At 35.8% G+C, this 16,363-nt stretch overlaps 3 protein-coding genes across 3 annotated transcripts; all 3 read left to right on the forward strand.

The window, feature by feature from the left end:
* The first annotated feature begins 2,279 nt into the window (after positions 1-2,279).
* Positions 2,280-3,006, forward strand: LOC125190649 (uncharacterized). The gene has a single exon (XM_048087999.2). The coding sequence runs from the start codon at positions 2,345-2,347 to the stop codon at positions 2,759-2,761; it is 417 nt and encodes a 138-aa protein (XP_047943956.1). The 5' UTR covers positions 2,280-2,344; the 3' UTR covers positions 2,762-3,006.
* Positions 3,007-7,204: 4,198 nt separating this feature from the next.
* Positions 7,205-10,900, forward strand: LOC125187810 (uncharacterized). The gene is made up of 9 exons (XM_048084452.2): positions 7,205-7,501; positions 8,037-8,218; positions 8,641-8,819; positions 8,975-9,259; positions 9,341-9,399; positions 9,493-9,529; positions 9,609-9,680; positions 9,753-10,077; positions 10,345-10,900. Exons 1-9 carry the CDS (start codon positions 7,399-7,401, stop codon positions 10,753-10,755), a joined length of 1,653 nt encoding a protein of 550 aa, XP_047940409.1. The 5' UTR covers positions 7,205-7,398; the 3' UTR covers positions 10,756-10,900.
* Positions 10,901-11,473: 573 nt separating this feature from the next.
* Positions 11,474-16,170, forward strand: LOC125190356 (sulfhydryl oxidase 2-like). The gene is made up of 11 exons (XM_048087636.2): positions 11,474-11,962; positions 12,989-13,013; positions 13,088-13,180; positions 13,369-13,550; positions 13,747-13,816; positions 13,918-13,986; positions 14,071-14,144; positions 14,230-14,368; positions 14,650-14,690; positions 15,047-15,193; positions 15,268-16,170. Exons 1-11 carry the CDS (start codon positions 11,715-11,717, stop codon positions 15,746-15,748), a joined length of 1,569 nt encoding a protein of 522 aa, XP_047943593.1. The 5' UTR covers positions 11,474-11,714; the 3' UTR covers positions 15,749-16,170.
* Positions 16,171-16,363: the final 193 nt, after the last annotated feature.

The following is a 16,363-nucleotide window of genomic DNA, read 5'->3' on the forward strand; positions in this document are numbered from 1 at the left end:
ACCAATTAATTAATATTACTCCTAGAAGACTTTTTTTTGAGGTAGTTAAAGAAACATTGTATGCAACGATTAATTCATAGTATTTTCATAGTGATTTGGTCCAGTTACGTCAATGTCGAGTGTTGACCTTATAAATAATTTGATACTAGAAACCCCTATTCATTTAAATTTATAAATAACGAATTTGACCATGGCCAATTAGCATTAAATTCAAATGAAATCACGGCTGAGATGTTTTAGATATTTTCCTCTATATTGTCTCGTCCCACGCAAAATGTTACCAGCAAGCAACAGATAATGCTTCGAAAATCCTTGGGAAAGTTTTTACAAACATGTATATCCTATAGTACTTAACAAAGCCAACACGTTTGAGAAGTGCAACTTGCCATAGAAAAATAGTACAGTTAAAAATCAATTATATATATTTAGAGGATTATTGTTGCCTGGTGCCAGCTTAATTATATGGGGATATTATTATAAAAAAAAAATGAATTAAAAAGAGGTGAAAAAGTACAAAGATTACCATCCCTTGCTTTACGTAATAAGGACGTATTATTTATTTAATTGCACCGTCTTATTAATTTTAATATTTCATCCTATTTTTATATGACAAATATATTTGATTTACAAAAAAATATATGTAAATGATCAATTATTAAATAGAAAGTATATTTGGCATCAACTGGCGACGAAATGGAGGCAAGATCCAAACGATTAAACAATTTGCCGACCAAAACAAAGTCAAATATTAAAATTCAATATCCAAACCATAACGCATTTCAACCAAACTGAAAAACAGGCATATTCCTCCCACTAAAGATTCACATGCAAAAAAACAAACAAATTAAATAAACCCCTATGCAGAAAACTGTGGACCTCTATAGACATGAAGTATCAAGCATCGTAAGCTGGCATCATTTAATGATTTAATAGTGATTATCGAATAAGTATTCGTAATAAATCTGACGTGCACACTTTAAAACAGAGTTGAGAACTATTCAATACAGGTATTCATCCTGCACCCTTCGAATTTCTTTTTAAAGAAGCTAACGTATATCCTTTTGAAGACATTACGATTTAGAGCATCCAAAATTTGTAGGCTACCTAAATGCTCACTCCATACTCCAAATATGGTCTCACTTTGTCTTGATCCGTCACGGATTTTAAGAAATGTAATGAAAAGTGAGTTGAAAAGTTAGTGGAATGTGGGTCCTATTTTTATATACTCCCTCCGTCCCTCATTAAGAGTCACACTTTTCCATTTCGGTCCGTCCCCAATTAAGAGTCACACTTCATTTTTGCCATAAATAGTAAGTAGGTCTCACATTCCACTAACTCAATTCACTCACATTTTATTATAAAACCAATATAAAAAAATGGGTCCCACATTCCACTAACTTTTTCAACCAACTTTTCTTTACATTTCTTAAAACCCGTGCCCGATCAAAGAGTGACTCCTAATAGGGGACGGAGGGAGTATTAGTTTTATAATAAAATATGATTAAAAATGAGTTAGTAGAATATGAGATCCACTACCAAAAATTGGTAATAAGTGATATGAGATAAATTTTGTGGGACGAACGGAAATAGAAAAATGGAACAAACTTTGAAGACGGAGGGTGTAACTCGCAAGTTTAATAGGATAATAAAATTCTAATTAGATTAGTCTATTACCCGAATTTAGTTAATCTGAAATCTAATGGACTGACTTGTTGAGTTGACCCTAAGTGCAACTATTGTCTTTTTTCTATCTTGTCCGAAAATTAATTTAAAACTTTCAGTCAACTATTATGAATTCTAACATAGTATAATTTAAAAAATTTATTGAAAATATTAAGAAGCATCTAATAGTAAAAATAAGAATGTAATTTGGAGCATATTTAATTCATCCAATTTGGTTAAACATTTTTTATCTTTATTGAAAATAAGTAAGTACTAGTAATTTTTTGAGGTGGAAAAGAATAATTATTCTAAGAAGCAATTTGACTTTTATCTCTCAAAATTATTGCCAAAAATCAGATTAGAAGTTTCGTTTTGTATAAATTAATAGTAGTACCCAAAATAGGGGGGGGGGAAACGGCGTTATCTGGTAACGAATGGACGCTTTCACAGCATTTCACCGAAATCGGTTTTGATAAAACGCGTTACGCCTGGCAGGGGCGGCTCGCTGTCAGAAATAGTTTTAACACGCTTTTATTTTAATTAAATTAATATATTAAAAATTCTTGTCACATGCCCAATCAAGAACTAAACTCAAACTATAAATATACGCACACTTAAAACAAATCATCATTCCATCAACAAATTCCCATCAAATCTGAATTCATACTAGTACCAAACAAACATGGCATCAACTTCATTCCTACAAACTTTCCAGCCTTTAGGTAAGATCAAATCGAGTAGAAGGCCGGGGGTGATCAGGGTCCGTGCGATGAAGGGAGAAGCCCGCAACCACGGGTGGAAGGGTGGGAGAGTGGTGGACGAGAACATGATCGTGTTGCGAAAGAGGATCCACGAGATGAAGGTGAGGGAGGCTGATTGCGAGCTGCCGAGAGAATGGATGGAGTGGGAGAGGCGCGTCTACGTGGGCTACGATGCGATCATCTGCGACGCGGTGGGCCATCTGCAGTCTTATTTGATGGACACAAGGCCCGGCTTTGCGCTTGCCATGCTTGCACTTCTCGCATTCAGCGTGCCCACCTCCACGGCTCTGCTCTTGTACAATTTCATGGCTGTTGTCTCTGGGATTCATTTGGGCTAAGTCAGGGGTGTTTAATTTGGGAGGTCTAATAATTAATAGGTGTATATAGTGTGCAAATCTTTGATTATTTTTTTTCAGTTACATTAAATTTCATCACTCAGCTTTGAGTAAAGATCCGTAATAATATGGGAAGAGATTCCTAATTCTTAAAAAATATTACTACTGTACTATAGATTCCCCATGGGGAATAGGTGGAAAAAGAGATAGTGAGTACTATAAATTGTTTGGTGGTGTCATTCTTTTAATTGGAGACTGTTATTAAACAAATAAGATAGCTGAGATGTGTTGATCGGAAGCGGGAAAACTTAAAATGCAAGAAAATAAAGGTTATCTACTAATCTTGAAAGTCATTTGAATTGCCTTGTACGTATCCTAATTATGTACACAACTTATTACCTACAAAATTGTGAAAACTGGAGTTCCCCTGTTAGTTTTGCACATTTCAAATCATATAGTCACACAAGCAAAAAGTGCAGATCAAATAATTAATTAACTAGCTCGTTGTTATTAAGGACCGGTCATTATCAAACGAATTTACTCTTAGTGCTTCTGTTTTATACAACTCTGTTTTTTTTAAGCAACCAATTCTACGACTTTGAAAAATGAAAATGGGCTATTTTACCCTAATCTTGCACACATGATTTTACTCTCTTTAGCCTCAGCTGTTATAGGCCTATAGCCCACTACCATATAGTATCAAAATTCCAGTTGATATTGGGCTTTTACATCCCCTTTAACCCTAAACAGATTACTAAAATAGGAGTAGCAAACTGCACAAAAAAATTGGTGTTTTGGCGTGTTGTTACTCCACTTAAAATTCTAAAGGCAGACATATTAGTAACAAACAAGATTGGCTTATCATACCTCAACTTATTTTTCATTTTCAACATGTTTGGTGCTGTGCAATTTTCTTCAATCAAAAAATAGTCAAAACTGTACAAGTGTTTTTTACTAAATCCGTGTTAAAAATGAACAGAAGGTAATCGACCTAACTTTAATGAATTGAATGAAGCCTAACATATTAATTTGACAAAATTGAAAACGTATAAGGAATGGAATTAATAAGGCATGTCCAATTGATGCTTGCGTTAAAATTTTTATTAGTTTGCCTTGAAACTGGAAATTCTACTAATCGTTTCATTCATTTCCAAGTTATACATAAAAGGGTCCGTGTTTAGCTAAAAAATTGTAACCTATGATATATAGTAGTATTAGTTTTCTTAAAAATAAAATAAGTTGAAATATTATACGTGATGTCTGTATAAGAATTAAGACAGTGCAGTATTCTTTCCCATTGACCTTTTATTTATTATGATCGGTACACGTACGTGGAAATTGCGATCTAATCTTTTTTATATTATCAGGAAGCATAAATTTATAATAAAAACAATTTGGACCTTGGTTACATTATTTTTTGATGTGGACTTCAAACAACTACATCAATGGAAACGGGGAAGTCAAGTTATTCATGAAAAATTAGTAACGTACGCATGGGTCTAGCCATAATAGTCGAACGTGTCCTAAATTTTACTTCCTTCAACCGCAATTAAAAATTCTGATTTATACGATTTAAAATAGAAAAATATACTACTATGTAATAAAAATTCAATAAATATATACTCGTCAATTCATTTTACACCTAAAGACATTAACTTAAACATATTTAAAATTGAATTGAGACAGAACACAATTATTTGGACAATGATAAAGAGACTACATTAAGTGTTGACATTTTTGAAAAATATGTTTAAAATAATCCTTCATATTTCTCTACTAAAAATAATAAATTGTGTAAAGATAAAGATAAATACTATGTGTGTTTGAGTTAAGGATGTTATAATTCTTCTCTCTCTAAGAACGGTAAGAAATATTGGGGTAAAATTCTGGAACCATATACACGCGGTACTAACTTTTGTAATCAAAGGAAAAAAACAACAATAAATGAAATGGAAATTACAATGAAAATTAGTCAAGAAAAACCATCTTTTCGCAAGACAAATTACATCACGGTTAGTGCTCTCGGATTGACATATTTTCCCCAGAGATGAAAACGACTTCCTCCTAAAGTATATAACATCTCAAACCTACTAGGCACCTATAAACTTGATGGGGCTCCAAAATCAAGCAAAACAATGTTCCTAAAATGTGCAATAAAATGTTGGGAGCTTGAGAGAGAATGAAGAATGTTTTGTTAGTGTGTATAGTGTATTTCATCCAATTCTATGCCTTTTATAGGTACAAAATTAGTACATGAGAGATCATGGAATTAAAACATCATAAATTTTAAAATCAAGACAATATAGGTTACAAAATTTGTTAAATGCTCATTATTCTATTTAAATATTTGTAACCACCAATAAGTCATTGTAGTGATTTAAGAATTAGTCAAATGCTCATTAAAATATATAAATAAATATTTATGAGTTACTTAAAATATTCAAATTGGTCCATAACTTATAAATATTTCAGAATAAGGACAAAACATATAAATATTTCAAGAAAAGACCAAAACTCGCCTTTTATATATGTATAGATAGATGTGATAAAGTCCAATTTTATTTTTATTTTAGAAAGTGATAAAATTAAGACATCAATAGATACGGTGAATCGGTGATGATGACCACGTAAACTAATTAGACATCGACACACTTTTTCACTTTATTCTGGCTTCTCTATTTGTGCATTCATTATATCCCTTCGGCCATTCCTATTATTTGACTTATAGCTTCACATAATATTTCTTCTTATGTAAAAAGAACAAATTATTCAATTAAATTTCACATAATTTTCATTTGATTAAATTTTGGGCCTAATTGGAAATTTAAATTATTTAAATATGCATGAAACCTACTCCTATATGAAAATATAGTCCACTTCATTTTACTATGAACATGTTAAAAGTAACAAATCCATTCTCCACTATATGAAAATATAGTCCACTTTTTATAACTGAATTCCTAAAACTATTATACGAAATACCTAATCATAGACTTATTCTTTATCGACAAAATTTGATTTTTTAAAAATGAAATATTAGTGACAAAATTAAAAACAATAGGAGTATAATTTTCAGCATATGGAAATATACTCCCTCTGTCCACCATTAAGAGTCTCATTCATGGGCAACACGGATTTTAAGAAATGTTAAGAAAAATGAGTGAAAAAAAGTTAGTGGAATAAGGGTCTCATTTGTATATTAATTTTAAATAAAATGTGAGTGGAATGAGTTAGTGGAAGGTGAGACCCTATTACCATTTATGGTAAAAGTGAACCGAGACTCTTATTCGCGGACGGACTAAAATGGAAAAACGATACTCTTATTCGCGGACGGAGGGAGTAGTAATTTTTAATTCACGTACAAAATATTCTCTCTGTCACACTAGAAATGAAACGTTTTCCTTTTTGGGTTGTCCCATTAAAAATGAAACGTTTCTTAAAATAGAAATAACTTTCTCTCTACTTTTCTCTCTCTCTTACTTTACTCTCTCATCTTTAACTCACAAAACAACGCTACATAAAATCTTGTGCCAAAAAGCAAACGATTCATATTTATTGGGACAGAGGGAGTATAAATTTAGTAAGTTAAAGTTTTGAGGTAATAAAGCTTATAATAATAAAATTAAAAAATAAAAAACCACAACAATGAAGAAACGACTAGCAACTACAGACTTCAGTAGCTCTAGGGGTGGGAATACGGATATCGGGTATTGGATTTATCCGTACCCGACCCGATACCCGCAGGATTTTGGATACCCAATATCCGATTTATGGGATTGAGTATTGAAATTTGAGATAAATCGGATATTGGATAACCCGAACAGGTACCGGCTATTACCCGAATATCTAATTTATTATTTAAACGCATTTTTTAAATTAGGTTTAGGCGTTTAGCAATGAATGCTTCTATATTTTGCTTAGTTGTTTAATGACTTTTACGTATTGCACAACCAACTCATGTGGTTTATATATTTTATTTAATTATTTTGACTTTTGAATTATATTATTGGTTGCGTCTACAGTTATATTAAATGCATAACTTTTATTATTTTACTTACATATTGCATAATCAATCCCCAAAATTATAATCGTATACTTTAAAATAAATGAAACATTAAAGATATTAGTCAATTTAAATATTTCTATATTTATTTTAATATATAAAATTTGAAATTTTTTTATTAGTTAATAACACTTGTAAAGAGTCGGGTATTTGGGTACCCGATACGTCGGGTATGGATACCCGGGGCGGGTATTGAAGTACCCGAAAATATATCGAGGCGGGTTTTGAATAGACATTTTGATGATTTTCGAGTTTGGGTACCTGGTTTTTTCGGGTCGGGTATCCACGGATACCCGTATTCCCACCCCTAAGTAGCTCTATAATTCCATTGATTTTCTCTTATTTGCATCTGCCCCATTGGCGCCTATATATACATAGACATGATCTGTTGTTGAGAGACTGAGATCTCTGATAATCAGGGCCTCACTAGTCTAGCAACTGCTAAATAAGAAAATCAATGAAATGTCCCTTTCATTTGTTTGCCATGTGCGATAATAAGTAACTACACGGATGATATGATCTGCACTGGCTTTATCTCCAGTTCTTGCAGTGAGATTGGTTAGCTGCTGCGGTGAAGATGGGGAAGTGGGCTTCTTTGTGTTTTGCTGTTTCTCTCATTGTTGTCTTCAACTCAAGTTTTGTGCTTTGCCACCCCAGTGATCCTCTCAACTCCATTTTAGGTTGGTTTTTGATTGCTCCTTTTCCTTATTCTTGAGAATTTTAGTGTTATTGCTGCTGGGGTTCTTGATGCTTTGCTTCAATTGTTATTCCATGATTTAATTTGCCTTTTGTTTGAGGTGAAAGATTGGATTTTGATGGGGGTTGTTTCTGTTAGTTTTGCTAATTGTAACCCATTAGGTTCTTGGAATTTATACTTGTCGTTTTCAATATACTACCGTACAATTTATACTGTTTAGAGTAATCAGGTTTCTTGATAATGTGCTAGTGGGACATATATCTCATTATTCAGTTAAGCTCATATTCTTCATGAAATGGGACGTTTTAGCATCTTTTCTATGTAAATAATAGAGATGGGGGCTTAATTGTGTCACCAAATGACTTGATTCTTGAGAGTATGAGGTTTTGTTGTATGGAGCTTTTGAATCATGTTGGTTTATGGTTTTATACATCATGTCCTGTCATGTGCTCTCTAATTGCAGGGAAGATTTCATCTTTTTTAGCATAAATTTATGAATCAAAGTGCTGAATGTGTAGGTCAAGAAAATATGGGATCTTGGAAGGATCGAACGTTGAGTTCTAACGGAGAAGCTCCGGGGCCTGCCAATGATGTGAGCACACTTGTATTGGCGGCGAACAGGACGAAGAGGCCTGACATTCTCTCCAAGTTCCATAAATACAGAGGTGGATGGGATATTGCCAACAAACATTACTGGACTGTGAGTTCCCTTTCTCACTGTTTGCTGGATTTCGTATGCGTGTGGGGGTTGATCTTTCTTTTGATTGCTTGTGTTTGTGTTAATTTCAGTGATATGGTGGATATTCTTCCTCTTGCTAGAACTTGGTGTGTGCTGATGAAGTTCACATAATTTCTGATGAATTGTTTAGATGACTAAAGCATGTTCAGATGCGATCTTGATATAATTTCAAGAAACGTGTTAGTTTTGTTTGGTCTAATTCGTGTTTTTTGTTGCTAGTGGTTCATAGTATTTTAAATTTGGAACAGACTCCCCAAATACCAAAACTGTTCTGCTATATCTTGTTATCTAATCTTGTACTAGTATAGTTTGTTTGATAAGTACTACTATTATATTTGAGGATGTGGATATTTGTATCATGTTTCTGACCCTCGTTTCTTTAGTCCGTTGGATTCACAGGTGCAGCAGCTTTTAGTCTTGCTATTTTATGGTTTATTTCTTTCGGTGTGGCTCTTCTGGTGCACTACTCGTGCGGATGGAAGATAAACATCTTTGGAAATGAAGCAAGCTGGTCTCTCAGGCTATGCCTTTTACTTCTCATTCTCTTCACCTCTGCTGCAGCGTAATAATCTAATCTTGCACCTTCGGTTATTGATCATCGATCTTCTTAATCATAGAATGCAATGTTGATCATTTGATAATTAACTACCATCTTTGCCTTTGTCAAGAAATGTGAGGATGATTCCTCTGCTCATGATCTACATTCTCTCTCAACAGCATCGGGTGCATTCTGCTCTCCGTGGGACAAGTCGACTTTCATGGGGAAGCAATGCATACTCTGGATTACGTTGTGAATCAATCAGATTACACCGTGGAGACACTTAGAAATGTCACAGGATACTTATCGCTTGCAAAAACCATCAGTGTGGCCCAGATTTTCCTTCCATCAGATGTCAAGAATGACATTGATCAGTTAAATGTAGACTTAAGCTCTGCAGCAGATACATTGGAGCAGAAGACTAAAGAGAACTCAAGCAAAATCCGGAAAGTCCTCAGCAAAGTGTATGTTTTCTGCTACAACAGTAAACAAAATTTTGCTGCATTTGTACACTTAAGCATTAATTAACCTCTTGCTTATTGTAGGAAGTCTGCACTGATCATCATCACTGCTGTGATGCTCGTTGTATCAATCTTAGGTCTAGGTATGTATTGGTGGATCGGAACACTTTTGTGCCCACTCTTTCAACTTCCTGCCTTCATAATCTTGATAATCTTCACCTTTACTTGTGCTGCAGCATTGTCTATCTTCGGCCATCAGCACGTGATGCATGTGTGAGCCTCGTTTCTTGTTCTTCGTCTTTAATCTCTTTACGCAGTTGATGATCATTTTGTTACATCTATAATTGTGTAGATTCATTATCAGTGGATGGCTACTTGTTGCTGTCACTTTCATCCTTTTGGGGGTTTTCATTATTCTCGACAGGTAAGAAAAACTAGCTCGTTTTCTTTTTTCGTTACATAGTCATCGTTGCTTTAAATCTGCGTCTGTGATCAGCGCGATTGCTGACACGTGTTTGGCGATGGGAGAGTGGGTCGAGAATCCTCATGCAGAAACGGCCCTCAGCAACATCTTGCCTTGTGTCGACCAGAGAACTACAAATCAAACCCTTTACAAGAGCAAACAGGTTATCAATGATATTTCAAATTTGGTCAATGGTTTCGTGGGCTCGGTTGCCAATTCGAACCCTCCTCCCCAGGCCGGTTCAAGTTACTACAACCAATCCGGCCCGGTCATACCTCCTCTCTGCTACCCCTACGATGCCCAGCTGCAGGAACGGATATGTTCAGCCGGGGAACTCTCCGTGGAAAATGCTTCCACAGTAAGTGGTCTTGTTTACATTAGTAAACTCAATTCACACTATAAGGATACAAAACTAGAGACACAATCACTTGTATTGAATTTTTTTGAAAAATAACCATAATTTAGGATGCAAAAGCGTCCCTAGGTTGTGGACTAATTATCTTAATATTTTGCTTTATTAGGACGCTTCTATTTGCATCTCCTAATTTTAGTTAGGACACCAACCGTGAAGACATTTTTTAATGGTATATTTAGAAACACAAATTAGCATCCTTGATGTTTACAGGTGTGGCAAAACTATACGTGTACCGTATCCTCGTTTGGCCTCTGCTCTAGCGTTGGGAGGCTGACTCCGGCCATGCACGCGGAGCTGGTGACTGCAGTGAACGTGAGCTACGCCCTCGAGCACTACGCTCCGCTGCTGCTGAATCTCCAAAACTGCAACTTCGTGAGGGATGCCTTCCGCAACATCACCTCAATCTACTGCCCCCCTCTTGAGCACTATCTCCGTGTGGTGAATACCGGGCTAGGGCTGATCTCGGTTGGGGTGATGCTCAGCCTCGCCCTGTGGATACTCTATGTTAACCGCCCCCAAAGGGAGGAGGTGTTGGCAAAGATCTCTTCACAGATACGCCGCGGCTGCATAAGCCGGGACGGTGCAAATTCTGCAGCCACGACGCCTCGGCGTGGAGTTTAGGTTACTTAGACACTAGTCATGTGTTAGGCCGAATTTGGAATGGGGCGAAGCGCCATTTTAAGTTACGTCCGATTGATGTTGTACCAATATTAATTTTTTTTCATTTACTCAAATCAATATAGTACCTCTTAAATATTCACTCAAATGAGAAGGATTTTTAATTAGATTAGTGAAAAAGAAAATATAATAATGATATAAATAGAAAGTTGCGTTACAGTTTGGATGGAGAGGAAAGTGAACGGAATAATGAATAAAGAGAAGATGTTGACATAACTCGTTACAATTTACCTAAATGGTGTAGGAATTTAAGCAACAAACCCCCATAAATTAAGATGTATACTTAGATTCTAAAAATGATTTCCGGTTATGGCAAAAACTAATTTTGTCGGTTTCATACTATTTCTTGCTAATAATGGAGTAATATTCTTCAGCAAAAATTTCTATAAATCCCTAGTATAATATTTTGAACTAACAATCCTGTCCACTATTTGAATTTTGACGAATTTAAGATAATTAAATATACTAAATTTTAGAAAAATAGGAGTAAAATTTAGTCGGACTCATTATATCGAGCATTTATTAAGGCGATTAAATGAAAAAGTTTGCTTATAACGTAATAATAGAATTGATTTAAAGTAAACTCTAATCCATAAATAATGTGCGAAATAACTATTAATTGCCGTTTACTATTTAAGTAGACGTACAACCATTAAAGCCCAGGGTGCCACAAAAGTATCATAAAGCAGGAAGCTGGTGTATCTATCAATGGAGTACAGTGACGTTACTCTTTGAAGTCCCAATATTTTCAACTTTCCCTTCGCCGTTGCCGTCGCCGTCGCCATCGCCAAAATCGGCGATCGCCGGCTATCGAAACGGCACCGTGTCGCCTCTAATCACGTGGACCTCTGCGAAATATAGACATACGCGATTTTGTATCTATATACGTCAGCGTTAATTCCATGTCGTCTGTAACCATTATCACTCTGTTAATCCAAACGCTGTTTTTATACACCGGCGCAGCGTCTCCGGCGACGGATTTTTCGGTTCTGGCGCCGTTTGCAGCTGGATCTCGTTCCCTGCTGCGATCTATCGACGGCGATCAATCTGAAAAACCTGATTACGCGGTGGAATTGAACGCCACGAACTTCGATTCCGTGCTCAGTGAAACCCCCGCTACTCATGCTATTGTGGAATTTTTCGCTCACTGGTTCGTTTGCTCAATTCGTTTTATTTTTTTCGCAAGTTTCTGTCTTTCTCTGTCTCTTCTGTTTAGGCGGAAATATGCTTTCTTAATTATGTGAATTGCGTTGGTGTTCATTGGATTTGACTGTTTAAGTTCTGATTGGTTTGGTGAAATCTATGGCTATTGCGAGAACTGTGATTTGTGGAGGGAAATGGATTTAATTTTTTAAATTAAATCGCACTGTGCATAAAGAATCAAGCTAGGGTAAGAAATTTGAAGGTTTAGGTTGGGAGAAAGATGTTTGATTTCCAGCTAAATAGTGACTGACAAGGTTGGATCGCATGCATTATTGAATATAAATACAACTAAGAAACTAGAGAATACCGGATGCATCGATATAGCTAGAAATTCTGCCATCATAAGCTTAACAAATTTGATTTTTTTTAGTTGCTTTCCTTTGCTTTAAGTAATAGTTTTGCACACGATGCTGTTAAAGGAAGTTGAATTTTTCTCTATTATAGTGCTCCCAGTGAGTCCCAGGTGATGTACTTTTCCCTGCAAAAACTAAGTTCCAGTTATTCTGAAAAACCCCATTTCCAATGTGCTAAATAAAAACATAATAGTACTGGCAGTTCACCGAATGTGATTTTCGCATGGATAATGGAGTTTGTGCCTCATTTATACGCCTTGAAAAAAGCCTGTTTAGTATGGGAATCCAGTTTCTGCTGTATTAGTTTGGTGGAGCTTGTAATGTTCGTCTAATTGGTGAATATATAAGTTCAAAGAAAGAGAAGGGTACATGCAACCTTTTCCTGTTCATCTATTTGTGAAGCTGTGCTTGACTGAGAATTCTGGTTGCTGAATTGCCTTTGTAGTTCCTATTGTGAAAAATAAACAAGCATGGTGTGTTTGTTTTTTGAACACAAGTATCTGCTGCATGGTGTGTATAGTAAATGTGTTCGTAGGTATTCTTATAAAATACAGACAATTGGAAAACAGAGCTGCATATATTTACACTCATAATGTGCTTATTGCCTATCTCTTTTGCAGGTGCCCAGCTTGCAGAAATTACAAGGTATGTTAGGTTTTGGATGTGTTGTTCTTCCATGTGCCAATAATGGTTGGTAACATAATTCAGAATTTGTGCAGCCTCAGTATGAGAAGGTTGCAAAGATATTTAATGGAGCTGATGCTGCCCATCCGGGGATCATATTGATGACCAGAGTAGATTGTGCCCAAAAGGTTCTAATGCTATATGCTTCTCTAAGTTTTCATGAAATTAAGATCTCCGATGTTTGTGAAACAGCGTAGGGATAAAGAAATAGGTTTAGCTGGTAATTTTGTTCTGTTGACACACAAAATGCCGAGAAGATATTTGTCAGATTATATGTTCTTGATTGTTTCTCCAACTTACTTGCTTGGCAGTACAGATAAATACTAATATTTGTGATAAGTACTCTGTCGGGCGCTACCCCACACTTCTATGGGGGCCACCTTCTATGTTTGTGCATGGAAGTTTTGACCCAAAGCAAGGAAAGGGTGAAATTCTCTCTATTGAGGATGGACGAACAGCCGAGCGCCTGCTAAACTGGATTAATCAGCAATTGAACAGGTATAAAACGTCGCTTCATGTTGGCAATTAACTTTGTTGATGGAGTGGAACCCATTTATTTAAGCTCTGGTGTTTGAAACTTTGGAGCATTAAATGCTTGGGCAGTCAAACAATACATATGTCTTTCTTGTATTTGACAATGAGGGTATATATTTGGGCCTAATATATTTTTGTATCTTCATTTTTACATTCACAGCTCATATCTCTTGGATGACCAGAAATACGAGAACGATCAACTTCAGAAAAATTCTTCAGATATTGGACAGGTGCTTTTAGAACATCTCCTAAACACTTTACTAAATTTATAAAAATATAACTCCGACTTTGTGTTTGTTTCTGACACATTCTTATGTTTTTCTGGAGAAAGATTGCACGTGCTATTTATGATATCGAGGAGGCAACATCCACTGCTTTTGACATCATTTTAGACCACAAGGTAAACATCTATTGTGCATTTATTTTATTTTATCATTTTATTTTTGCTTTTTAGTGCTAGTATTTAACAGAAATCATGTCTCAGTTGATCAAATCAGAGACTCGACTGTCACTTGTGAAGTTCTTTCAACTTTTGGTGGTCCATCACCCTTCTAGAAGGTCAACATCCATTCCTTTGTTTTCTTATGCTCTGGTTGGTACTGCGCTTCTTTGCTTCTAACATGGTTTTGGATATTCTTGTTAGATGCCGGAAGGGGACTGCCGAAATACTTGTTGATTTTGATAATATATATGTCAACAAGAAGGAAACCGAAAGTGGCGTCGAGAAGGGAGAACCCAAGCATTATGACATTTGTGGAAAAGATGTACCTCGTGGATATTGGGTAGGTTTTGTTTATATTTAAAAATTTGTTTTTATCAACAATATGGTAGCTATCTGGCCTTAAGCTGACTATAGACATTTCACCCTTACTGTAAAGCGAAGATCACCTCCAATATTTGATGTCTTGAGAAGGCATGCATATACCTATATGTGAAGGATGCCATATTCTTAGATATTTTAATCTACTCTGTTTGGTTCTGTATAAACAAAATTTTCCTTGTCATCTTTCATGTTATATTATTATTTAGTAATTTTCTGAATGTGGCGATTAATTCTGTATAGATGTTTTGTCGGGGAAGCAAGAATGAGACAAGAGGTTTTAGGTAAGCGCATTCCTAATATCTACACTACAAATTACATATCCATGTATTTTAGATCCCAAATTTGGTATTGAGGGAATTTTATATTGTTATATGATTGTTGATGCTGAGGATTCTATCCTTTTAATTGCCATAAATGACCAGATCAGAGATTTATAAACTGCAAAGCATCCAGCAACGGGATGTTAACTATGTTCTTTAATTTTTTTAGCCATATTGGATGTTAACTAGTATGTTCTTTAAGTTATTGAGCCATGTTTGGTTTAAAATGTCGCAGGAAACATAGTAAAAATCTCTAACCCGCTTCTGTTACAGTATCAAACATATGATAATCTACTGATTCTTTGTTTCTGTTGCAGTTGTGGTTTGTGGGTTTTATTTCACTCACTCTCTGTAAGGGTTGATGATGGAGAAAGTGAGTTCGCATTCTCTGCCATTTGCGATTTCGTTCATAATTTCTTCGTATGTGAGGAGTGTAGGCAACATTTTTACAGCATGTGTTCAAGGTAATCAATCTAATGCAATTACCTTACTCAATATTTTTTTAAATGTCAATTATCTGAAAGTCTCAAACCTGCAGTGTTTCTAGCCCTTTCAAGAAATCCCGTGATTTTGCCCTGTGGCTATGGACTACGCACAACAAAGTTAACGAGCGACTCATGAAGGAGGAGGCCTCTCTTGGAACCGGTGATCCTGAATTTCCGAAAATCATCTGGCCTCCAAGACAGCTCTGCCCTTCTTGCTATGTGAGTAAGAGTGGGAAAGACAGTAATAAAATCGAGTGGGATCACGATGAGGTATACAAGTTTCTGAAGGGCTATTACGAGAAGGCCCTTGTAACATTATACAAAGAAAAGGAACTTCTTGTGGAGAAGCAGTCAGTTGGGTTGCTAGCTGAGGATTTGACAGCTTCAACCTCAGTGAACGCCCTCGTTGTTCCACTTGGAGCTGCATTGGCCATCGCTGTTGCCAGCTGTGTGTTTGGAGCGCTTGCCTGCTACTGGCGCCAGCATCAAAAGAGCCGGAAGTATAAATACCTACACTCATTAAAGGATATCTGACTGAATATGATAAATCTAAAGGAAAAGGGTGTTTGTAACACTGGGGAGTTCTTCACGCAAATGTTTAAGGCCAAAGAGAAGCTTGAAGTTAAATACCTAACTGAATCTATACACTGATGAGAAATGGACACTTTTTATTCACGGTTCCGGAGGTGCAGTCCAGTGGGGTTGGAGGGGAGAGCTTGCCTTTCTTCTCAGGCTGACTTCCTGATTGGAGGTACAGATTTTGTTTGTATCGATATGGAGACATTGTAGGGAAAGATTACATAGTGCCATATTGTTTAAAGTGTTATTGCAAAGATTTGTAGGGAGATATTTTTGTTATTGATGTGTACTCAACAAGGAGGATTATGGCTGATACTTTAAAATATGTATTTTTGTGATTTAAATTTTATGCAGCAACCTACAAAATTTTGGTTCAACTGTGCAATCAGAGTGCACGAAATGTGTGACTATTTTGTTTTGAAGTTCAGGCCATCCTACTGATGCATTTGTCTTAACAGTTGGTAAATTTTGTTTGTGGGATAAAATTTCAACACCAAATACTTGTTCTCTACACAAGATCACAAACAAACAATCAAAGCATAGTACACACTGAATACACAACAATCAAAT

The sequence above is a fragment of the Salvia hispanica genome, chromosome 5 (assembly GCF_029641045.1).
Source record: "Salvia hispanica isolate PSC_SH4W2 chromosome 5, Shi_PSC_v1, whole genome shotgun sequence".
Taxonomy (NCBI): Eukaryota; Viridiplantae; Streptophyta; class Magnoliopsida; order Lamiales; family Lamiaceae; genus Salvia; species Salvia hispanica.